General features: G+C 40.3%; 1 protein-coding gene across 1 annotated transcript in view; it reads right to left on the bottom strand.

The window, feature by feature from the left end:
* Nucleotides 1-2,428: 2,428 nt before the first annotated feature.
* Nucleotides 2,429-24,830, bottom strand: part of LAMA1 (laminin subunit alpha 1) — an 86,210-nt gene continuing 63,808 nt past the window's right edge. The window contains exons 43-63 of the mRNA XM_082235304.1: nt 23,470-23,652; nt 22,959-23,113; nt 21,885-22,028; nt 20,227-20,360; nt 19,771-19,921; nt 19,225-19,349; nt 17,376-17,526; nt 16,741-16,885; nt 14,321-14,462; nt 12,295-12,409; nt 11,946-12,116; nt 11,582-11,733; nt 10,864-11,049; nt 9,975-10,137; nt 9,513-9,625; nt 8,668-8,857; nt 8,091-8,249; nt 6,828-6,981; nt 5,887-6,020; nt 3,701-3,923; nt 2,429-2,782 (exon numbers count right to left, since the gene is read on the bottom strand). Of these exons, the coding sequence (XP_082091430.1) occupies nt 2,622-2,782; nt 3,701-3,923; nt 5,887-6,020; nt 6,828-6,981; nt 8,091-8,249; nt 8,668-8,857; nt 9,513-9,625; nt 9,975-10,137; nt 10,864-11,049; nt 11,582-11,733; nt 11,946-12,116; nt 12,295-12,409; nt 14,321-14,462; nt 16,741-16,885; nt 17,376-17,526; nt 19,225-19,349; nt 19,771-19,921; nt 20,227-20,360; nt 21,885-22,028; nt 22,959-23,113; nt 23,470-23,652 (3,251 nt within the window). The 3' untranslated portion in view covers nt 2,429-2,621. The remainder of the gene's footprint in view (nt 2,783-3,700; nt 3,924-5,886; nt 6,021-6,827; nt 6,982-8,090; nt 8,250-8,667; nt 8,858-9,512; nt 9,626-9,974; nt 10,138-10,863; nt 11,050-11,581; nt 11,734-11,945; nt 12,117-12,294; nt 12,410-14,320; nt 14,463-16,740; nt 16,886-17,375; nt 17,527-19,224; nt 19,350-19,770; nt 19,922-20,226; nt 20,361-21,884; nt 22,029-22,958; nt 23,114-23,469; nt 23,653-24,830) is intronic.

The following is a 24,830-nucleotide window of genomic DNA, read 5'->3' as shown; positions in this document are numbered from 1 at the left end:
GATAATGTTCCTAATTGTGCTTATCCCCACAACCCAATTTCCCCCCACCTATCATATTAGGCCCCAGAATAGAGAGAAGCAAGTGAAGAGAAGCATTGCCACATTGCTTGCTTCCCTTCAGCCTAGCTGACAGCAGGTACAGCTAGTGACCTGCACCTACACATGGCTGTTGTCCTGGCTGCATGAAGGCAAGTGTGCATTGGCTGCTCTTTTCCTCCAGTTCATTTGACAGAAGGCAAGGATGCCCCCCAACCCAGATTCTAATATTTGTATAGCTGCAGGCATTCCCTTCTATTGCAACATCCATTTTTCTATTATATAGGGAGGAGAAACTATCATTCTGCAGTTTTTATGTCTTCTTTTCCATGGTTAAATCTGGACTTTAGCAAACGTTTAACGTGTCTTAAGTGTCTTAAGTATTGTACTAGATTAAAAAAAACCAACCTCTGCACTTTCATTTCTGTTCATACTGAATTCAGCTGGAAGCTAATGTCAGAGGCATATCACTTTTTAAAGCAGTCCTTAAAAAATAATAATACTCTAGTAGTATTTAAACACTCCTTTAAAATGAAATCTGTTAGCATTTGTTTTCATTGACCATCTGTTGTGAATGTTTGATTACAGCATTCTGACTAAACACAGAGGATTTAGAAAGTAGAGCATGTGTGTACTTAATTAAAATGCTATCAACTAAACCTCTTACATTCTTTCTTGCATCTTGTATTTAAAACATGGCTTCCTGAAAATGAGTGACTTAAAAGTGAAATGCATAAAAAGGACTTGATATATAGGCTTACTTAGATTAATCTTGTATTCCTAAACCAAATAAATAAGATATTTTGTTGTGTCTTGTTTGTATATTAGATGGCCAGGATTTTTGGAGGCATGAAAATGTTGTCTTATGCTTGAACAATTAATCCCAGTGAATTTAGTTAATGGTTCCTGATGTGATCTGCTACAAAGAAAACCACCCTACACTTCAAAATCAAACAAACATGCCTATCAACTACTTAAAACGGGTTTTAAGAAGACATTAAGCTTTCCAAATTAGTTGAGTGCTCCCAGAATAAATTTAGATTCTAACAGATATTACAGACTTTGGCTGCAACCCTAACCATGTTCTCAGATGGAAGTCCCATTGAATTCAGTGGGGTTTACTGCCAGGTAAGGGATTAGGATTGCAGCCCCACTTCTGGAAACCAGTGGTATCATATCAGCTGCATTAAGCATTATTAAGTCTTCTGAAGGAAACATGGGTGCTTTACTAATTGATAACTAGAAACTATATTTATAAAACCAAATAATAATGAAGTAATCCAAATAAGATTTTTTTACCTTTTGTATCTTCTAGTCCACTTCTAAAAGTGAACCAATGACATCAGGCTATATATGTGACCTGCCAATCAGAGGCTTCCAGAATGCAGTACATGAGATCTGTGGGCCTCAGTTGTTACAAATGCTCTGGAGAGGGATGTAAAATGTTGTTAACAGAAAAACAGCACTGTCTGCAAGTCATTCCCAGAACACAGCAAATAGAAATAGCTCAGTTGGTTGAGCATCATGGTTGTGGGTTCAAGCTCCACTTTCAGCAAGATTCCTGAACTGCAGGGGGGTTAGGCAAGATGACCTTTGTGATCCCTTCCAACTCTAGGATTCTGTGATGAAGATTTGTTGTCCAGGCTTCTCCTTAGCACAATAGTTTTCTATTTGGAGGACATTTTTGTGGGAGAACATTCAAACATGCAAACCTCCACACCTACAATCCTAAATGTTATCTAGTCCAGGGGAAAGTTGCACCATGCGATTCTGCTGATTGCCAACTCTCTCATCTGTCTGTGACAAGGGCTGCAGAAGTGCACAGCACCAACAGGAACCTTAGCATTATGCCTTTAGTGCTTTCATTATAATATAAATGGGGAGCATCTGCATAGCAAATGGCCACTAAGGATATGCACTTGCTTCAGCATGGGTCAAGTAGAACTGGCTCTGCAACCTGGCCCCTCTCTAAGTGTTAGGGAGCAATTTACATACTCAACTTCCAGCTGAGCTTCTTTTCTATACAGAATACAAATTACTAGCAGCATTACCAGTGTGAAGTTTTCAGCAGTAGTGTTCAGATGTGATTTACTGAAATGCTACAGGCAGAATCTCCTCAAGATTTTAGCATTGACTTCCTACTAAATTCCTCAAGCTTGTGCTTTTACCTAACATTTTTTCTGAGTCACATTTTACAGCTACAAAACACACACAACCTGAAATAATGTTTTACTGCATGGGGCCCCATTTTATAGCTTTATTATAGAAAAACCAATATACACCAAATGAAATACTGTCAAACAAATCCGCAGAAGATACACTGTAAACACTTTGGGTGGGAAGCGGGGAGAGAAAGAAACAAATTTCACCCAAAATGAAAACCAGTACTCAATGTTGTTAACATTTTAGTAGAGGTATCTGTTGTACAAAGAGACTTTAAAAATTAAATGTGGTATCGTAGAAGTTCTGGTTAAAAACAGTTGTCCTGAGTTAGAAAATACATGGATATCGCTGAGACCAGGATTATCATTAAAAACATCCCCCCCCCCCATTAAAAACAGATGAAACATCTAAAGATGGACCGTTCACTGTTCAGCCCCAGGGCAGGAATGTGGAAAAACTCCATGCAGGTCAAAGGCTTCACTGAAGTCAAAGGCTTCTGCCTGTTGGCTTTTAAGCAGCATAAGGTTTCTCAAACACCCTCGGAATGAGCTCTTACTGGTCAAGCAGTTTTGTTTTACATCAGCTAGAAAACAAATGAAAGAACACAGTGAGCCTGTTTGCTGTTAGGAGGAGATTAAAATTGTACCTTAGAAATGGTTTGACAGCTTCCAGTAAGTCCTCGATTGTACACTACCAAGTAAAACAAAAAACAAAAACCCACAGCCTGCGGTAGTTCCCCTCACCCCTTTACCATCAATAGGAGTTCCATTGCAGGACCCAAGGGGTCTATACGCACAAAGGAAACTCCAGACTAAAGGGTGGGAGAGAAACAGGCCTTCTGCCACAGCACTAGTTACCAGACAGCAATTTGGGGACTGTAGGGAGTGCCTAGACCCATGATGGGTTCTAAATGGGCTTATAAAAAAAGGTAAAGGGACCCCTGACCATTAGGTCCAGTCGCAGACGACTCGGGTTGCAGTGCTCATCTCGGTTTATTGGCCGAGGGAGCCGGCGTACAGTTTCCAGGTCATGTGGCCAGCATGACTAAGCCGCTTCTGGCAAACCAGAGCAGTGCACGGAAACGCTGTGTACCTTCCCGCTGGAGCAGTAACTATTTATCTACTTGCACTTTGACATGCTTTCAAACTGCTAGGTTGGCAGGAGCAGGGACCGAGTAACAGGAGCTCACCCCATTGCGAGGATTCGAACCACCGACCGCCTGATTGGCAAGCCCTAGGCTCAGTGGTTTAACCCACAGCGCCAACCACATCCCTTATACGTAGCTGCTAATTCATACGAAGCCCCAACCTGGCTTGAACCAGGTTCTGGGGAGATGGGAAAATAAAGTATCAAGCAGGACATTCTCTAACTTTACCAACTTCATGCTGCTTTATGGCATTTGCACCACCAGTCAGCCAGAACACAAACCAAGGGTGGGATGAAAATATAATGAGTAAAAAAATAATAATTCTGCATTTTGAAAATGAGGAAAGCAACATACCAGGATATCCTCCAACATAAATAGGGTTGTTCGTATCTGCAGAGGTGGAGTGCAGATGTGGATTGTCAGTCTGAACCAAGTTTCCATCAACTATCAAAGCAATACGATGCTTGCTTTTGTTTGCTTGGAGTTTGTGCCACACTCCATCACACAGACCAGTTGTGCCTTTGGGCTCATAGGTAGCTGTTATTCTACCAGCTCCGTTGTTGACACTGAATAAAACCTACACGGCAGCAGCCATGCAACAATAATAGAAGGAGGCAAGAAAAAGATTTGTTCTTTTAAATATAACAATTTGCTCAATAATGATGTGGGAAAGTTTTCATTTTAACCAAATGGTTGGTAATTCATTCAAAGCTCACTGCCAGTAGCTTTGACAGTTGAGCAGTATGTAATGCCCACGAGACTATTCCCTATCAGGAAGAGGCCAAACTAGCCTCCCAGGAGCCATCCCTATTTTTAGAGTACTACCCAATTGCCTTTTCTAACCCAGGCTAAGGGCTCGTGATGGATCAACACTCCGCCTTGAAGGAGAACTCTAGCATGCGGGGTGCCTTCGATCTCTCCTAGGAATTATGATGTTAGAAACTAAATGATTGCCTCATTTCTTCTATCTCCATCTGATCCCTGTTCTCTGCAGGAAAGGGCATCTTGCACATACCACTCCACACAATATTGGAATCAGGCCTTTAGTGTCGCAGCACCTTCCCTTTAGAAATCCATCCCATTAAATATCAGATACGTGCTACCTCTATTGTCCTTTTGGCATGCATTGAAGACTTTTCTCTTTCAACAAGCCTTCTAAGCAGAGATTCTTATCCCAGCTAGCGTCCGGATTTGGTCTGAAACTGTTTTCATATACGTACTTGCTGTTAACTGGCTCTATGTGTGCAATTGTTTTATATTTGTTTTTATTATATTGCAAGATCACTTTGATATGCTGCATAGGAGGCGATTCATAAATGGTAATCATCATCGTTATCTGTCAAGATGGCACCCTATGGCTCTGGGGAGTTCCCATGCATGGCCTCCTTGGCATCTAGATAGATGCCAGCTGAAGGCTCATGCTGGGTGTGGGGTGGGGTGAAGCATTGCAATAGGCTTCCTTGGCAAGGCTAGTGTTACTCCTGCTACATCATAATCCTTCATATGAGTGTTTATGGGTGGGGAGAGGAGCCGAAGTGGCCATGACTCACCAGTGACTAAGGAAAAGGCAGTTCTGGATGAGCACAAGCTAGCAGTAAGCAGGGGCTGAATAGGACAACTGCACACACTGAGCAGACCAGAGTTGGGGGCATCATCAAAGCCCATATCTAATCCCCTGTACTTACCATGATTGAAAATTAATTTTTCTCCTGATCTAACAAAACTTTCTAGGAGGTAAAACTATGAAACAATTGTCCCCTTTTCTGACCTTCTGTGTGGAAACGTATTCATTAATGAATTTGCTCACACTCAAAAGCCTCCCCTCGTCCCACTTAATATAAGCTGAAAAGTGCAAAGGAGAAAAGAGGGACAGAGAAAACAGAGAGAGGTAATAGAGGGTTCAAGTTATTCCACAAAAGCTTCGTTTAATGGAAAAAATTCCTAGGAACCTAAAATAGTACTTTGAAGATGGCTTCATTGAAACTGTTTAGATGTATTTTGACGGTTCTCAAGATGGTTTATGCTTGCCTTCATTTGCAATGTATTATCTGACAAAACAGCTTAAATAATTAAGTTTTAGGCTTCTCAGGTTTATTATGGATATATTTATAAAACGATAGCCATGGAATTTATGTCTAACGGGTGTTTTGTTTTTTTAAAAAAAACCTTTCACATTTTTCATCATCTTATTTTAGAGACCTTAACTTCCTCATTGTTTAATTAAAAGTCCCCAAATAGACAGTTGTGAAATAAGTATTATACTCAGAATGAGGCGAATGGGGGGGAAACACTGGTCTGGGGGAACACGGAAGTATGATTCACGGAGATAGCTAAAACATACTAGCTAACTAGTGGACAAACCTACATTCACAACAAATTCTGCATTCAACATTTTTCTGTCACATATTAATAACTGACCCAGCTTTTTCTTCCAGCATTACACATTAAATATGCATTCTCCTTGATTGTTATTAACAGACCCCTGCCAGATTTGTCAAGATTGATTCACAAGCACATTTTCACACGACCTTATAACTCACCTTGCCATTAACTATTTCCAATCCAATGGCATCTACTTTAGCGCTACTAATTCCCAGAAGAACTCCATTGAGAGCTGTGGTGCGGAACTCAAATGTAACATTAACATCAGATCGGACTTTGTAGCCTTCTTTAACTATTTAAAAAGAGAAATAACAAAGTTGGGAGTTAGTAATCCTTCCTCTGATGTCATGTTCATACAGCGTTACATTAGACGCAACCCAAAATTTGCACCATACCTAAAGATGTAATGTTGATTATGTGGGTAAAAGTAGGTACACATTTGGACTGTGGAAGATACGCGCTGCTGAAAAGTTCTGGGGTAGTCACAATACAAGTTACTGGTACTTCTCAGAACATATACGTGCATGATGCTGTTGCATTTTATAGTCTTTGGTTGTTTGTTAAAAAGGGCTTTGATCAAATGATGTGAAACCTATCTAAAAAAAAGTCATTTCCCCTATTGCTGGCTGGGGCTGATGAAAGTTGTAGCCCAAAACATTTCAGGTACACCAGATAAGAATCCATTTTATAATAGATGAAAGCCTTTAAAAAGTGGCTCAGAAACAGCTGTCGAGACAGGATGGGTTACCTCCTGGCACACTTCCAATGTAAAATAATGGCTAAGGGCTTGGTTTTGTAGGAGAAAGTACAAATTAAAGCTTCCTCTAAATTTTGCTATATCATAAAGATTTACTTGCTCCATGGTTGGTAATACAATTATTATTTTTCTTTCTGACCAATAAACAGTTACTTGAAATGTGATCAATTAAGCAATTATGTTTCAGAATTAAGCAATAGCTGTTTACATATTATCAGTAGGGAAACAGCAAAACTGGAGCAGAGGATCAATACAGGAGTGGAAGTGTAGAATAATGGAATGTTATTGTATTATTTTATTTTTGCTTGGGGAAAAAGGTTTGCAAAACAATCTGTTGCTTACCAAGGGCAGCAAAACCACTTCCATCAAAAAACGTTCCTTCCTGGGCTGCAACGTAACATTTATTCACAGCAAAATTTGAGACTGGGCTCTCTTTGTCCATTTGTTTGCTGTTAATGGTTACTCCACCAATGCATGCAGGGATACTGTGAGTAATCTGCAAACAATTCAGTGTCATGATTAATGCAGTATATACATCTCACACACATACACACCACAAAACCTTACTGCTTCAGAACTGTAAATCACTGAAGATCAGGGTTAGTAACACAGCTGTGAGCACATAAAAAGAAAAGAAACAGCATAAATGCATATAAAGTGTGTCCAGACTGTAAACAAAGCAAAGTGCCAGGGTAGTTAGTGAGCCAGATCAGCATTGAGGAGTCCAGGGTTCATGTTTCTACTAAGCAATGAAGGTTGCTGGGTAATCTTGGGCCTGTCATACTCTCTAAGCCTAGCCTACTTCATAAGATTGTTGTGAGAATACAATGGGGAGGAAAAACAGATATCTGAGCTTGAGCAAAAGGCAGAATAAAAAATGTAATAAATAAAAACAGATCAATAATCCTACTTCTAGGGCTGAAATGTGAATTTCTAAATTAAACTGAATCCTGTTATTAGCTCCACAGCAGGAAAAACACAGACACAATACAAATGCCTACATTTTTTTCCTTGATGGCTACTGAAATAGAGGGAGAGGGGAATTCAGAAAACAGGATGTAGGAAAGAGTTAATTCTCCCTTCTTGCCAGCACCACTGCTGGGATAAAAATCAGACCACCAGAAGTTTATTTAATTTAAGAAATAATGTTGGGAGCCCCAATCTGATTACAGGATACATTTTTCACTGTTCAGAAATGTCATACTGCTTTTGTTATGGCTATGAACAAGCTCCTACTTACTGCAGACACAGTGAAAGCTGAAGCTGCTTCTTTCAGACACTAATACACTTTGCAAAGCTTAGGTAGAAATCACTGCTCTTGCTATTATCTTTCTAAATAAAATAAAGATTCAAAGGACTTGCATACTTTAAACACATTCAGACCTAAAAGGCAAGAGGGATGAACAATGGTATAAAAGCACCAAAACTTCCATGCTGCTGAGATCAACATCTGATATTGACAAGTCAGTGGTGTGCAACGATTCCCGCACGGATTTTGTGTTTCAATGCAGTGCAAATTGTTGTTTTCTTTCAGAATGCTGTTATGCAGCCTGATTTGCCTGGCAGACAATAGACATAAAGGACAATTAAAGAGAAAAAGCTTACATTTCCCATTTTCTTGGCTGCATAAGCCGAGGGTAGCCCCCCTAGGTACAGCTTCCCATCCACATCCAATGTATTTCCATCTCCCGGAACATTTACAGCCGCAGATTCCTGCCCATCAACTATGACAACACCTTTCCTTTTAGTATACTCTGTCTTTACCTATAAGATAAGATACAATATTTTGTAAGATGACACCAATAGTTAAGACTAGGAAACATCCAATTAAGAATAGGGTTCCATATATTGTGTGGGACGAGCATGACTATTTTAAGTTTTCTGCTTCTTCCAATACAAGACATCAATGCAATCTTTATTTACTACATTTTTGCAGCAAATTATTGCCTTTGGATAACTTAATGCACAGTGTGTTAGTAAAGAAATGCAAAAGCTACCATGCACTTAATGAGAATTTATTTTTATTTTTAAAATACCAACATGCAGATAATGAAAAGCTCTGAAATAGTGCAAGAAGAGAATACTTAATCGGGAATTATTTTTCCAACATAAGAAAGTATGTGAGAAAGGCAGGAGACCCAGACCTAAGACAAGACTGGATGCAGGCATTTGGCCCACCTACCGTATGCCATTTCCCATCATTGACGATTGCTCCATGAAAGGCTACTGCCCGACCCTTTCCAAGATCAAATGAAAAATAAAGCTTTCCCCCTTGTAGCTGAAGGGCTGCATAATCGACCTGCTTTTGGTGAGTCATGTAATATATTAGGCCACTAGAAGCAAAAGTCCTGAGGTTCAACTGCACAGAAAGGCTAGGGGAGGAAACATGAAATTGATCAGAGCTTGGAAGCCAATGGAATCCCCAATGGAAACTTTTCTAAGCTCTCCAGAGGAAGAGATCGGTGCAAGTATGGTATGCCTATGATAAAGAAAATGAAACGTCATCACACCTATTCTCTGCTTGTGGCTAGAGCTCAACAGATAAGGAAGGAAGGTGAAGGCAGGTGGTGTGAGAACCAGTAAGGAAGGGAAGTGAGGTAAAGAAGAGGAAGGTGGAAACAAGACAAGAGTTAGTGAACATGAAGATAAATGGCTATGTTCTCAGGAGCTGCAGTTGAACCAACCAATCTTCCACTGAGGAAGACGGAAGATTCTGGATCCTGCCTGTCTCCATTGAGGGAGGAGCTTTCCTGTGGAGAAGGACTGCCCTCCAAGTGTCTCTGGTGCATAGACTTTAACACACCCACACCCTTTAAAACTAACTGCTTTAGCTTATCCCAAAGAGAGATACATACTTGCTTAACTCTCCTACAAATCAGTGGAATTAAACCTTTCTAAACTTTTATTCAATAGCACCCTGTGAAACCGGGATGATGGCCTATCTCACATGTTGTGCAGCATTTCACATGTTTAAAAGCTCCATTTAATTTTTTAAAATTAAAATTAATCATAGCAAAATATACCTACTTTTTTCTTACAGTGGACTGATTGAAAAGAAGCATCAAGTGACTGTTCCTTGCAAGGCCAAACTGATGAGCGCCAGAAACATACTTCAGTATTTCATCCTCTGCACAAGGTTTCTATTAAAGAAAACATTAGTTAAAATTCCACCCCTTGCATCCAAGCATTGCTTTGCTTAGCTTTTCACTTGAATGCTGATGCCTCACAATATATAAATCACAAGTATAAAATTCAAGCAAAACTAACATTATCAGAACCCAGGCAGAAATGACACAACGTTCATCTTTGCAAACAAGAGCTGTAGGTTTAGATCAGGGCTGGGGAACTGGATTCAGAAGTGGCAAGCCTTTTGCAGGTCATTCTGGCATCCTGCTTCTCCCCCCCCCCCCCCTTTTGTCTGTCTTAACACCTCTCATATCTCCAGGTCTTGCCATGGAGGAAAAGGCTGGTTAGATTTTGACCACATACTTTCTTAATTTCTGCAAGAGGCCTGTAGGAAATTGGCATCATCTGCATCTCAGGAAGGATCTCAATGTCTTCTGGCTGGATGGTAGGCCTAGGCCTCTCCCAAAGGAAGCAACTGTCCATATCAACACCTTCATACCTCACTGCAGTGGTGAAATCCAGAAGTCTGGGTTTTAAAGAAAGAATAATTTATTTATTTCAATGAAACACACAAGAAACAGGACCACTGTTAACAGGTCCACTGTGCATACTATGAAAGCTGGAGACATTTTACAAGCAGCGTTTACAAAAACTCCCTATGTGAAATTCAAAAGAGCCCTCATGTTTATTTACACTAGTCAGGCATCTCCACAATTATGTGTTTTGGGTGTAACATATACAGGTTTTGCCTGTTCTCTGTTCCACCCAGGACCCATCCTCCATAACAGTCAGCTGTGATTCTGGACTTCGTTGCAACTTTAAACAAAGCAAGGCAAAACTTGACACCTGCATGTTTTCCTGTGACGTGAATGCCAAGTGACGCACATCTCCACCAGCAAGCAACCATTGTACCCAGAGAATACTTGCAAGCAGCTACAGAGGGGCAACAAAATCTGTTGTATCATCATCTGGGCAAAAAAAAAGCCTTAGGAAGAATTTAAGGTTTAAGGTTAAAGCAATGGAAAGAAGGACAGCAATCTAATCAATTTGATATCATTGTCAAAGAACTATAGCTATGGATTTGCCCATGTTAACTTTGGGGCTTCTTGTGTGTTTTATTATTTCTGGTTTCTTAGTGTTAATTTATAATTGTGTTGTGTACATTATCACTTTCATAGAAGCCACCTTGAGGGAGCTTTGGCTCTGACAATAAAGGCTGTACATGAATATTTTAATGAAATAATAAACTTACTCCATATTAAATATCAAGTTGGTTATACAGCCATAGAAAGAGCCTGCCATCTTTAGTCCTAAAATGCCTTCTCCTGCAGGAATCCCACCAATGAAGAAGTTGGATATATTCATTGGTCTAGTTTCTGCCAATGGGCCAAGCCTAATTTCTGCAGGGCTACTTTCATCCACCTGGACAGTTATAATCCTGGAAAGAAGAAAAAAACACCACAAAGTGAACTATTATCCAATTAAAAAAATGTCTGATTTAAGAACAATAATAGTGAAGAATCAACAGTAAATGAACCAGATGTAATGGTGGTTCTCCGAATGATCTTGCAGTCCTGAATGTGTGGCAGACCAGGCGTGTTCAGTAGCATTCCAAATAATTTCTAGCAGTAATTCAGTTGTAGGTGTCGCATAAAACACTGGATTTATATGTTTCTCCATCTAATAAATAAAATAGCTAATTGTGTGTGTACTTCTTGTATCAGTACTTGGCATGATTCTCCCTGGTGGCCAAAATGTCTAGCAATTTCAAGGGAGCATCCATGCACAACTTAATCAGAGGCTCTGTAGTGTATGCAATTACCATATAAATCACAACTTCTCCATTAACAGCAGAAAAACACAACTGTGGTTATTCTACTGAAATAAACTAAACTAAACTAAGCCAGTTCTTTAGGGAACATGGTAAACTTGACAACAGGACTTATTTAAACAAGTGATTCAGCTTCTACCTCTTATTCCGAGTCAGGATGACCGAATGTTCTCGTCCATCGCTGTAAGTTCCATTAGCAGGCTCAACGAGGACCTTTCTTGTACTTGCTCTGTCCCCGGCATTGACATGCACTGCCAAATGGCCATTGACCAACATGATGGAGAAAAAGGGCTGAGAAAGATGGAGAAGATCAAGTTCAGCTATTACTCTCTTGCATACTCCTTGTAAACTGTGCTGCCCAATCCCGATTCTGCTCACCCCATTCCAATCTGAGTTGTGCTCAACAGTGTGAGCATCCCTGCTTGACTTTGGATGACACCACTAGGGAATGACTAAGAAGACACTTGAGACCACAAGAGCTGAAAAGATGGTCAGGTGCTTACCAGCTGGGCTTGCCTGCGCCTTCGCTTTTCTGCGCCTTTACTTAGCCCAACGAGGATGATGCCGCTGGCATTCTTTGTTGCAAAAGTGGCCATAAGTTCCGATTCTGCTGACAGGGGTTTGGGCAGCAACTCAATATAGCCATTGCTCAAGATACTAGCACTGTGTATGGGCTATTTTGCAAAAGAAGAGAAATAAAATGTCAGAGACATAACAATGCAGGAGTTGATTATCTGACAATTTATCAACATTATAGCATCCATTATAGTATCAGCAGACACTGTTGATTGGTTTTTCCAGCAACAAGTAGCAATCAGTTTAAATTTACCAAGAACTGCCTGTGTGTCCTACCTCCAGAATGCAGCCTTTCCTCACACCGTATGAGTTTTTAAGCAAATCAAAAGTGGAACGGGATATTTCCAAGTTCTTAATACATCCCACATATTTTCTGCTGTTAAGCCCTTTCCTAAAAAGAGAAAATATTATTGGAGTGGGGAGAGAAACATTGGTCTACGATATTCAGCTCAAAAGGAATGGCTGCGTAAATCCAAATTACAGAATAAGCAAGCACACAATGAAAACTAGTAGAGGGAAACGGTTACTGGATACATTCACACTCGTTTTGAATTCTGTCCATAAATTAAACCTGACACAGCGAGAAACTTTTTCTTCCCTCTCTCCCTGCATCTCTTCCCAGATTCTCAGAAAATTCTTAAGCAATGTCAGGGCAATTTTCAGTTTGGTATTGGTATTCAGTTTGCAATATGCTAGGCAGAAAAGAAGGGGGGATGAGTGTATTTATATAGATGGTGATGCATTCATGTTTGTTTTCTTAGTTTGCTTGCTTAGTTAGTTTACTAAGACAAACAAAAGCAAAAAACGCAAAATAAAACACTATATAAAAACAAGTAAGGAGTGTTATGAAGCCTGAAGTTCAAAGCAAATTACCGTATTTTTCGCTCTATAACACGCACCTGCCCATAACAAGCACATCGTTTTTAGAGGAGGAAAACAAGGGAAAAAACATTCTGAATGAAACAGTGGATGTATCATTTTTGTGCTTCATGCTGTGGCCACAGACATGTGATCTGATGTGAATTTGGGGTGACCCAATGCAAAAATCCTGACGATCCATGTGGATCCATGCTTTGTAACCACGTTTTTGCACCATTGCAGCCCCAGGCAACAGTGGGTGTGTGATTTTTGGGGGGCAGGCTGTAGCCATGGACATGCTATGTGATCTGATGGTGAATTTGGGGTGACCCAATGCAAAAATCCTGATGATCCATGTGGATCCATGCTTTGTAACCACGTTTTTGCACCATTGCAGCCCCAGGCAACAGTGGGTGTGTGATTTTTGGGGGGCAGGCTGTAGCCATGGACATGCTATGTGATCTGATGGTGAATTTGGGGTGACCCAATGCAAAAATCCTGAGAATCCATGTGGATCCATGCTTTTTAACCACATTTTTGCACCATTGCAGCCCCAGGCAACAGTGGGTGCGTGATTTTTTGGGGGCAGGCTGTAGCCATGGACATGCTATGTGCTCTGATGGTGAATTTGGGGTGACCCAATGCAAAGATCCTGAGGATCCATGTGGATCCATGCTTTGTAACCACATTTTTGCACCATTGCAGCCCCAGGCAACAGTGGGTGCATGATTTTTGGGGGGCAGGCTGTAGCCATGGACATGCTACGTGCTCTGATGGTGAATTTGGGGTGACCCAATGCAAAAATCCTGAGGATCCATGTGGATCCATGCTTTGTAACCACATTTTAAGTGGGGAGGGAAGGAAAAACACAGAAGGGACAAGGAGCACGAGAGGGGTGTGCAGAGAAGCAGCTGGCTAAGAATGCAGGAGAGGGATATAAGGGGAGGGAGGAAAGGAAGGCAAAAGTTTCCCCCCACCCAAGCCAGCCAGCTCTTTCTCTCTCTCTCCCACCTGCATGTTTTCAGCAGCACTGGAGCACAGAGAGGAAGGAACGACACTCTGCTTTCCCCTCTGCTTGCCTGGAGGGGAGGGGCTTTCCCTGCTCTTTGTTCCGTTTGAGCAAACACAGTAACAAACAGAAGCGGGTGGGCAGTAAGACCCTGAGGCAGAATGCAGGAAAGCAGCAGCTTCCTCTTTTCAGGTTTCCCTTCTCCTAGACGCGCGATTTGATTTTTGCCTGATTTTTCGGCTCCAGGGACCACACATTCACTCAATAGCACGCACAGACATTTCCCCTTCCTTTTTAGGAGAAAAAATCTGCGTGTTATAGAGAGAAAAATACGGTAGGAGTTCAAAGGAACCTGGGACCCTGCATTTAAATACTATATTTGAAAGTTCAAATATAGGAAGATCTAAGTGTGTAACTCTTTTTATTTAAGCCTACCTTACTGCCCTTGACCGCGGTAACCCGCCAATGTAAATAGGATCCTTATCAGAACGATTCAGGTCAGAGGCTGTACCAGGGGATATTCCTTGCTTGGTTTCTTTAGAACTCAGGTTATAAGCATCCATGACTGCCAAAATCCCTGAAAGGGTAATGAAATCAGAGATTAGCAAACAGAAATATCTGAGATTTTGCTATGCTACATTTGTTACGACTCAAACATTACAGCAAAACATAATAGTAACAGGATATCATTTTGACAAACTGCTTTACTAATATGAGTCTAGATATTTTACTGAGCTAATCTAATTCTTCTATGAAGGCCCCTTCCTCATTAAGGAAAAATATGAAACATATGGCTTATATGCTATTTTGGACACTATTTCCATAACAGGTAATAGCACTGTCAATTTCCAAGTTTTTCCAGTCTTCCTGATTCAACAAACACATATGCAGTAAATTTCTCATAGGTTCATGAACCAAAACCTCCTTGGGGTGAAATCCAACAATGTATGTCTGCCTGCAGAATGAACACAGCTGACAGAATGGATCCTGCTTTCTCCATAATTCCCAACCCCAAATTATTCTGGAGGACTGAAGAACTCTCCAGAGCAGATGAGGGAAGCAGGGGCAGGAGATGGGAGCTGAAAGGAAGTTAAGAGGATGGGGAGGCGCTCTTGCACAAGCAGATGTCCGTTCACTTGACCCTGGATGCCATTCCTTATTTATTTCCATGTTTCACAAGTCAAGCTCTTTGTGAGCAATGGTTTCCAGTCACTCCAGTTGGATAGTGACTGGGTAAAGTACTTCTGACACTGTATGATTTCTTCCTTCCACTAACCAAGTTCCAATACTTGGTTATACGGTTGTGAATCTTAAAGGGCTAATCTCAGTTTAAATCCTTGCCTTGCCTCCACTGTTACGCAGTTGAGTAGAGACCTCCACAGAAAACAACTATATAGATTCCATGCTGAATAATCTCACTGTCTGGAATTTACAACCTGATTTGTCGCATGGTTAAACTGATGTAAGGACATTTTAGCATTAATCCAAAAGATCAAAGGCCCATGGAGAATTCAATTAAAGTAAACAAACCTAAACAGGTCTTTTGAATGTGTAAGTACTTGAGCTTATATATGAATTGTCAACTGTCAGGCGCTGACATCAGCGAGAACAGAACCAACCAGTCAAAACAATCTCCCACCAAGGAGTAATAAAAAAGAAGTGGTAGCATTATACAGAAAGTGACCTTCACTGATAAGTCAGATCAATGTGAACAGAATAACAAAACAGCATAAAAAGTAGAATCCTATAGCATGAGACCGAACCTCCATGTAGACCAGCATCCTACTTCCTAAAGTAATCTGGGAATGTTACAACATGTCATCACATGGTAGCAGCCAATGCTCTCATAAGAACACTGGAAGACCCGTTATAATTTGGTTCCTCTAGTCAAATATTATCCTCTAGTTGGGAGTGGCTCTCCGGGAGTCTAACCCAGCCAGAGGCCCCAGCTTAGGAGGATGATTGGTGGTGGCCAACATCTCATGCATGACATCCAGGACATTGGGAGGAGCCAGGGAAGGAGCTGAATGTGGTGGCCATGCAGCTTTAATGGCAAGTGGGAGAGAGAGAGCTCTCTCCCCCTGGTGCCACCACCATGGGAGGCTACTTCTTGTGGCAGGAGGAGGAGGAGCTGGCCACTGGAGCTGCATTGTCATCGGTTCCATGCTTTGCCTCTGCGCTTTTTGGACATGGGGGCAGCCCCACCCCCAAAAAATATTGGTGCCCCCTAAAAGGGCTCAACCCACAGCAGTCGGTGCCACTGATCCCCACCCAACCTGGGGGTGCTGGGGATTAAACCTGGGTCCTCCTGCATGCAGAATGGATGCTCCACCCAACTAGGGGTCATCATCTTGTTCACACACACACATATGCTTCTTGGCTGTCACTTGGAACGTTTCCTGTCCCAGCACGAGCCCATTTATTGATTTACGTTATTCACCCTAATGTACAACAAAGTGCATTGTCCTCATAAAACAATTCTCAAAAGCCAAGAAATGTTTAAGCTTCTGCACTATATTGAAAATTAATTCACAGAATACAGCTTTTGTCACTGTTGCTGATACACAGTTCCAATAGATCAAGTAACTTCTCTTAGAAGTTGGATACAAAAAAACATAAGAAAGAAGTTATGGTGAAGTCTATTTGGATTTAGCTAAAAACATGCCTGGACATTTGCATGAAGCTGTGGCCTTTATTAAAACAATGCAAGTTAAATCACCTGAGACCATTATTTCATCAAAATCATGGAGACAGGAATAGTTTACTTTGCTTGGATTTCCCTCCATTTGGCTATCTGCTAATAATTATAGAAAGAGTAAGCATCTGCTTTTTTCAGCCCATATGTAACATTTTACCTTCTTTTTTGTTTCGGGTGAATGAAATTTTATACCATGTCCCATTATTGTAGCGGCTTTCTGTCTTAAGGGTAAGAGGACCTGAACCAAGATCAACAGTTAGCTTAACTTTGCCATCCACAAGCTCCAGAGACAAGAAATCCCTCTGCAAGGATGAAACAAAAGTCAGAAAATAAATAAAATCTCTTTGGTAACCCCCTCTCCTCTCAATAAGGCAACATACAATATAAAACACCAGTGGTAGTATCCAACCAACCTGATCCTGCTCAATGGAACTTCCCCCTTCATCTCCAAGCATGTTCCATGTGCCCTGCCCAAATCTGCTCTAGAGGGTTGGAAGAAACCCAGAAAAGATTTAGGGGTTTGTGCAGAGGGAGGAGGGTGACAGTTCCATTGTGCAAGAACAAGTTAGTTGGATACTGCCCAAGATCTTATGTATGCATGTCAGGGGAAAATAAAGATTCTATATGCCTTTAAACAATGGTTTTCAACATTCAGCAGAAAATCATAGTGCTATATAAATAGTCAGTGCCACTTTTTGTTGAAAAGTTTATACAATCACTAGTCATTTCCACAGAATCTTTGGAAACTACTGGTCTAAATAGAGCTTTTAAACTCCGGGTGAGTTTTCTTACTGTGCCATTAGAAGTCAGGTACACTAAGAGCCCATTTGGCGAGAAGGTGCTGAAAAATACTATGATTTGGGTCACAGTGGAGCGAAGTGACTTCTCCACCACTGAATATCCACTCCCATCAAAGTGAAATGAAGTGTCTTCATCCTGTGGGCTACAGAAACAAACAAAACATTTCAATGGTTCCAGCCTCCAGAACCTTGAGCTAATCATTTTTATTTAAAAGCATTTATAAATCATTTATTTATTTAAAAAACACCTCTAAGCAATGCACATTACAAAAACTGGGCATTTTCAGCTGTTGCCTCTGTACTGTGGAATGCTCTCCTCTCTACCACATATAAAGCAGTAAGCTTCCGTTGCTTCAGGCATCTTTTACAGATTTATAATTTTGCCCTGGCTTTCCTTGATCTATGGGATCAGCCCATGTTTGATGTGTTTGAATTCCTGTTTTATGTTTTCATATGGTGTTAATAGTACTGTTTTTTGTGTTGTGGGTCACCATCCTATTATATTCTGCAGGGTGTGATATCACAAGTTGAATTTCTCCGGGTCATCTAAGTGATCTTACAGACCAATACAGGGGGAAATTTGCTTGTTTAACTTCAATTAACTGACACAATTTGCCTACCACGTTAACCAGCCTGATAAGCCAAATTGCAAATTGCGGGCATATTCTGACATAATTATTATGGTAAAATCATCAAGTGCAAAAACAGAATATATATGTTCCAATCTTCCAAACTGCTGTCACTGATTTACTGGATAAACACTTTCAGGGAAAGTGGCTCAAGAAATCAAGCCATAATTATAAGGATTGCTCTGATGATATTATAACGTTTCTAAAATAGTCCTGCATCCCCCTCTGCTGGTTACAAATGATACCTACCAGGAATCTGCAAAATAATATATATATATATATATTTTGTCATATACAGTTGTTAAAACAGGAATACTTGAGAATTAAATGAATGTAATATCTGATGCTATTTTAAAGCACATTTTCACAGAGAACAAATATACATGCATGGAAAAACATCCAAATCAGAGTTTAATCATGGGGAATGTGCTCTGCTTGCACGTGTTCCCTTGTCTACTTTCTAAGAGTAGCAGTTGTAATAAATTATCACCCCCTTGTCATGTAATCATAAGGTCACTGTGAGGTAGGTTAAGTGGAAAGATAGTGACTGGCTGAAAGTTTGCTTCATGTTTGGGGATTTGAACCTAAGTCTTCCTGGTTCTAACCACTGCTCCATGCTATCTCTCATTTACACCAGTTTCCTGTGACTTTCAAACTCAGGCAAAAAAACCGATCAGCGGTAACCACAGCATTCTGCCCAACAAGAATCAGAACACACTGTTTAGTTTTTTGCGGTATTGTTTTTAGCAGGAACCAAGGATTGCTCAGTTTGCATATCATGGCAAAGTATAGTTACCACAAGCCAGGAAGTGGGTGAAAAAAATCAATCTGCATTTGGGAGGGGGAAAGCAAAGTCCTAAACCAGGAACCCAAAAGCCATCCATAGTCTGGCTGTGATAAAGCACCTATACTCCCTTCTTTTCATGTGGATTCTGTAAAATGGTTAGAAGGAGCTTCAATATGCTCACAGGAAACGACGGCAGGCGACTGCACCAAATAAAAGCCCCAAGGAGTTTCCACAGTCATGGTGGTGTGGTTTGGAACCTGGACCCAGCCACACAAAAGATCATGAGCCTTTCTACAAATGAGGAGCAAAGCAGGAATGCCCAGCTCAACCAACCATCACTCCTGTGGAGGAGCTGCATTTATGCAAACATGCAAGACAACTCCTGTTTTAATTACAGATTTCTATAAACTGCTTCAAGTTCTCACCTTCCAAAGCATCCATTGCACTTGCCTTCCCTCTCCACATAGTTCCAAAGTCCAACAGATTTGCCATTCAAGGATGCTTCCCCCATGCATCCCTTAAAATGAGTAACCTTAATGGCAGGTGATTTCTGTTACAGAAGAAACACATTCACCATGAATGATAATAAAAAAGGGAATTTGACATTTATCCAGATACACAGCAATCCGTGGCCTAAAGTTGTAACTTGATAATCAGGATAAATTGTACCAGACAAATAAGAGCATTACTGATACAGTTATTCATAATTATATGTGAGCGGGCAGCTTAAAATAAGAAGAAAAATACAAAAATGATATCCATAGTCAACTAGGGGCACAATTCTACATTCAGGATCTGCCAGCTGAGAAGCTGCATGATTTGGAAGAAATGCTGCTAAACATATATCCTGCCATCTCTGAATGTGTGGCAATTATTGTTCATTCATCACAGAACAGTGAGTGGAAAGTGACTTGGAAGTCAATAAAATGAACAATAATGAAGTATTACAGCACGGCTATTAATTTTTTCACCTTTATTTGTCCTCCAAGTCCACCAATAAACATGAGTGTTGATTGGTTTACATCCAGTACTGTAGCTGTCCCAGATGAGGTGGCAGTTCTCATAAAGGGCTTCTGAGAAGCGTTTGCCTCCTCTACACTCAGAGTGCCAGTTCTTCCAAACCTAATTATCACAAATAATAAGGGGATTAAAAACAGTTATGCATGCTTAACTGCCAATCTGTGTTATATACTTATCACTAAAGAAAGAACTGCGAAATTTTCTGAAATTAAAAATGGTTGCATTATACATGGTTGACAGCAGATGCTCTCATCAACCCCAATTATTTGGATGAGTTGTACTTTCCAATAAAATAATAATAATTCTCCTTTAGACAGTAATTATTTCAGGTTTATTGGTGACTGTGCAAATCTGATATTCCCCTAGGGTTCATTAATTACATGTGCTGCACACCAGTTACATCTTACCTTGTAGCATGTATTCTGTGCCATTTGTTGTTGTTAATGGAAAAGTCAGGGTATTCCAGCCTTGTTGATCCAGAGCCCATATCCCACAAAAAGGCCACCTTCCCACGTCGCATCTCCACTGCCATGAAATCAGCCTAAAAACAAGGTTGCCAAAACACTGAGAGAATGCCCATATGGCTAACGTTGGTGAATGTCAGCTACTAAAAGACAGTATTTGAAAGCATTGATCAAATCCAAATGAGACTCAGTTCACATGTTAAATAAGCAGCACAGTAACACTTTACAAAGGGACGCGGGTGGCGCTGTGGGTTAAACCACAGAGCCTAGGGCTTGCCGATCAGAAGGTCGGCGGTTCAAATCCCCGCTACGGGGTGAGCGCCCATTGCTGGGTCCCTGCTCCTGCCAACCTAGCAGTTCGAAAGCACGTCAAAGTGCAAGTAAATAGGTACCGCTCCGGCGGGAAGGTAAACGGCGTTTCCGTGCGCTGCTCTGGTTCAACAGAAGCGACTTAGTCATGCTGGCCACATGACCTGGAAGCAGTACGCCAGCTCCCTCAGCCAATAAAGTGAGATGAGCGCCGCAACCCCAGAGTCAGCCACGACTGGACCTAATGGTCAGTGGTCCCTTTACCTTTGCCTAACACTTTACAACATTGGCCCATATGGGAATGATTATCTGAGGAAACTATTTGTGTCATTTGACCTCACATTGTGGATTGGGCCATTTCAAACAAAGCAACATGACTCTGCTCAAAAAAGAGGGGCTTTAATGGGATGGAATGGCTAAAATTGGCCAAACACTGCAATAAGTAGTCACCACTTCACTTGCATATTAATCACTTGTACAAGAATACTGAAAATAAAATTGGCAATCTGAACACATGCAGATCACACTGAGTTTCGAGAAGCCAATGGTTCAATAACTCAAGACACACACACAGTGTTAAGTGCAACACTTAAACACTAAAAAAAAACCCCCACAAAAACCTCTATTCAGAATTTTGGGGACCATTAAACTTGCTATGTGCAAATGAAGCATTCAAGGAAAATAAAACTAACAGTGCATTTGTAAGGTGTGCCGACAATACAAAATTATCCAAGCTTAATTATCCGAAGGATTGCTTAATTGAAGATACAGCTGGCGCTCCCAGAAAGTAGTTGAAGAACCAATTGTTATTGTATAAATGCTAACCACTATACAAAACAATCCAAATTAGCTGTAAGCAATCATGAATGCTATTAATGTCAGGGACAGTATCTTTCCATGTATTTCATATATCATATGATACAAATTTAAGAACCCTTTCCTTACCACTGCTATTTGGAGTATTCAAGAGCTTACATAGATACAATATCACGGTCTCATTTCTTGGAGGGTTTTCAACAGAGGTTGGATGGTCATCTGTCCTGCATTACAGGGGATTGGACTAGAAAACCTTCAGGGTCCTTTCCAACTCTACAGTTCTATGGTTCTAATGTGGATTAGAATCCCCATTTCACCAATGAATGTATATGAATAGATAGAGTGACCTATCACACCCAATAGCCATCTAGTATAAAGGGACAGCTAAAAGGTTTTCCAGTAAATGACAAGAGTTTCCAGCATATAAAATGAAGACTTAAGTTGCCATATAAAATGTTCAAAATCCTTCTGCTTACTTTACCACTGCTACCCAGGTAAAACAGGAGGTTATCAGGTTCAGTTGTTTTAACATTTAATGTTAATGTGTTATAGTTTGTAGACAGTATCTGGGGCTGATAAGCACGAATGCAGTCTCTTTCTGCAGACACAGCGACTTTAATCTGAAAAGAGAGAAAAAAAATAAAAGGCAAGGTTGGTATATAACGTTGTACATGTCTTCAGAAATGGTCTGTCAAATTTAAAATTGTTTAGGCTTGCTTCAGCCAATTAGTTTCTAGGATTGTGTCGTATTTATAGTATTAATCATCATCACCACCATCAATAATGGTGTTGTTATTAAATTATGAATGATATTAATTAATTTTTAATTTTAATGATGCAACTTTGGGGCTTTATGGAGTGGCAGGGCCTTTATATATAGAAAAGCAAAAAGGAGTAAGTGAGTGAGAGAGAGAGAAACTGACAAAGAAGCATTTTTGTTACGTTCTGATCCAGGAATTCTAAACGTAAATGGGACACCTGTTCACTGTGATCTAAGAAATTTGCTAAAGTTCTGTTTTGCCACTGTAGGGTCAAATGTTTTACAACAGCTTAGTAAGGAAATAGGTAAAATTGTTGCAGGGGACCCTTCTGCCAGCTAGTATGTCAACTGGCTATCTATGAACTACAGCACAAGCAGCAACAAGTTGACAAATGTTAATGTAACTTCACATAAAGGAAATTTCTCTAGAAACTCTGATGGATTAAGAAAACAAAGAGCTCAACATTACTAATAAGAACTACTATGGGTACAAGCTACAGAACTCCTCATGTCCTGTAAAGCTTTTCGAATTCTTTTTTCCTAACCAGTAATTTGACGCACTGCATAATAAATCACCTTTTAAACTGCAGGGAGTTCATACATAGGCGTAATGTTGTTGAAAGAAAGAAATCAAAAGTGCTACTGGATATTCCATGAGACCCTGAATTGTGGCCTGTGTCTTCATATTGCAACACACACACGTACAGTATTGATTAGGGCATGTGCGTAGCATTGAAGCTTAGTAGCATTTCCCCCTCCTAGACCATGTAGAAGGGAATAAGCTGCTTACAGAGGCGGCCTGTTTACGGGCTTGACTGATGAGCTCCTTAATTTCCGAGATGTTTCTGCTGAGGTTCTCTTCCAGCACTTTCAGAGGCTTCAGCCTACCAAACAGGAGGCTGGCCTGGATTTCAACTTCATTCACTTTTCTTTCAGCTGACGCTGCTGCCAAAAAAAAAAGAAGTTGAGGTTTTTGAAACAGGGTGCTATTGCTTGAATTTAGGAGAAAACTGAAGGTTTTGTTGCATTCAAGTGAAAAAATACACACTGGTACAAAATGCATATGTAATGGCCAGTTTAAAGCATTTCTTATAATTATGGCCTGTTAATTTAGGATTGCAGTTCTGAAATGCATACTTGTAATGGGAAAAGTATTTAGCAAATCTCATCTGCACACTTTTAAGAGAAGTAGTATAAACTAGCTTTAATGTAAATAAAGATAAGGAATACTTAGGTTTAAAAATTAACTCCCCTCTCACATGCAGGGACATTTCTAGGGAGCAATGAAGCAGCAAACCTACCAGCTTTTGATGAGTCGATTATAAGTTCATTGGTTTTCCGCAATGTCTCATTAACCTTAGACAATGTGAATGAAGTGTTCAGGAACTTCTCACTGAAAACCCCAGTGTGCCTTAAACCATTAAGAGCAGTTGTATTAGCAGACACAGCCAGCTCTCTTACAGCGAGAATATTTTCACTGGTATCTGAAACATATGATCAACATAAGTAGATTACCTACTTGCATTTGGGGCAGAAAACTCAGGCTCTGGGTCTTAGCTACCAGTTTTGAGGCCAAACTGGGTATGTAGGGGGTTGGACTAGATGACCCTCATGGTCCCTTCCAACTCTATGATTCTATGATGCGAGAGATAAGCAAACAAGATCCCTTAACAGACTTCTTTGTCTCTTTACAATAAAGCGGCCATGGAGAGTTGAGAGATTAATACTTTCCCCATGCAGTTTCCCCAACTTAAACTGCACCCACATCCCCAACAAAGCTGCTAGTTTCCTATGGATGCAAACACACAGGTACACACAGCAGAAGGTAAATATTTTAATTTATTAACATCAAGGAATGATTATGATTTAAGTAGTCATCAAGTCAATTACCTCCACTGCATTAACATTTAAATGTAGGTTTCCTTTAGTCAACAGATGTTACATTTCGATGCACCTTAATGTCCTGAATGGTAAAATGGGTTGGTTTTTAATCTTAAGAGAGACGTTGGCTCACTGAACAGTATTAAGTTAATTGGGCCATCAAAAACAGACTCAGCATCTTCTAGCAGAAAAAAATTCAGACACTGTCTACTGCAAATGGACTCGACAAGCAGTAGATGTTAAAAGTCTGTTCTTTTCCATTAAAAAATACTCTACGTTCCAAGCTATTATTATCTTAAACGAGGTAAAGTCCCTTGCTTGTTTAAAAATATAACAGAAATGCTATCATAAAGTTCTATTAGGGTGTTTGTATTATTAATAAATATTATTTAGAACAACACAATAGAGCTATTCTTTTACCTTCTCTTTCTTTTTCTTTTTTTTTTTACTTATGCGAAGTTCTAAAGTTTTTAAAGCTTTTCCTAAGTCTTTTAAGGCTCTTCTTTTCATTACTGTTTCACCAGCATGCTTTCAATGAATTCAATTAAAATCTTCATTACAGCTTAAAGGTTGCAAAGGTTTTGATATTTTTGTTTGTTTCATTTTGTTTCAGAGCTCCTGTGTCTTTACAGATGAATACCAGGCAGGATGTCAATACCTTAGCCGTTGCCTGGCCTGGATATGGAGCAACGAAGAGTAAAGGCTGCCTGTTGAATTTTTCTTCCTCTGCATGTGGCAAAGTCATAGGAACCCTTCCAGGAAAAAGAAAATGTCTATCCTA

The sequence above is a fragment of the Podarcis vaucheri genome (assembly GCF_965113315.1).
Source record: "Podarcis vaucheri genome assembly, chromosome: 8".
Classification (NCBI taxonomy): Eukaryota; Metazoa; Chordata; class Lepidosauria; order Squamata; family Lacertidae; genus Podarcis; species Podarcis vaucheri.
Note: the sequence above shows the minus strand (reverse complement) of the source record. Positions and strands in the feature narration are given on the sequence as shown.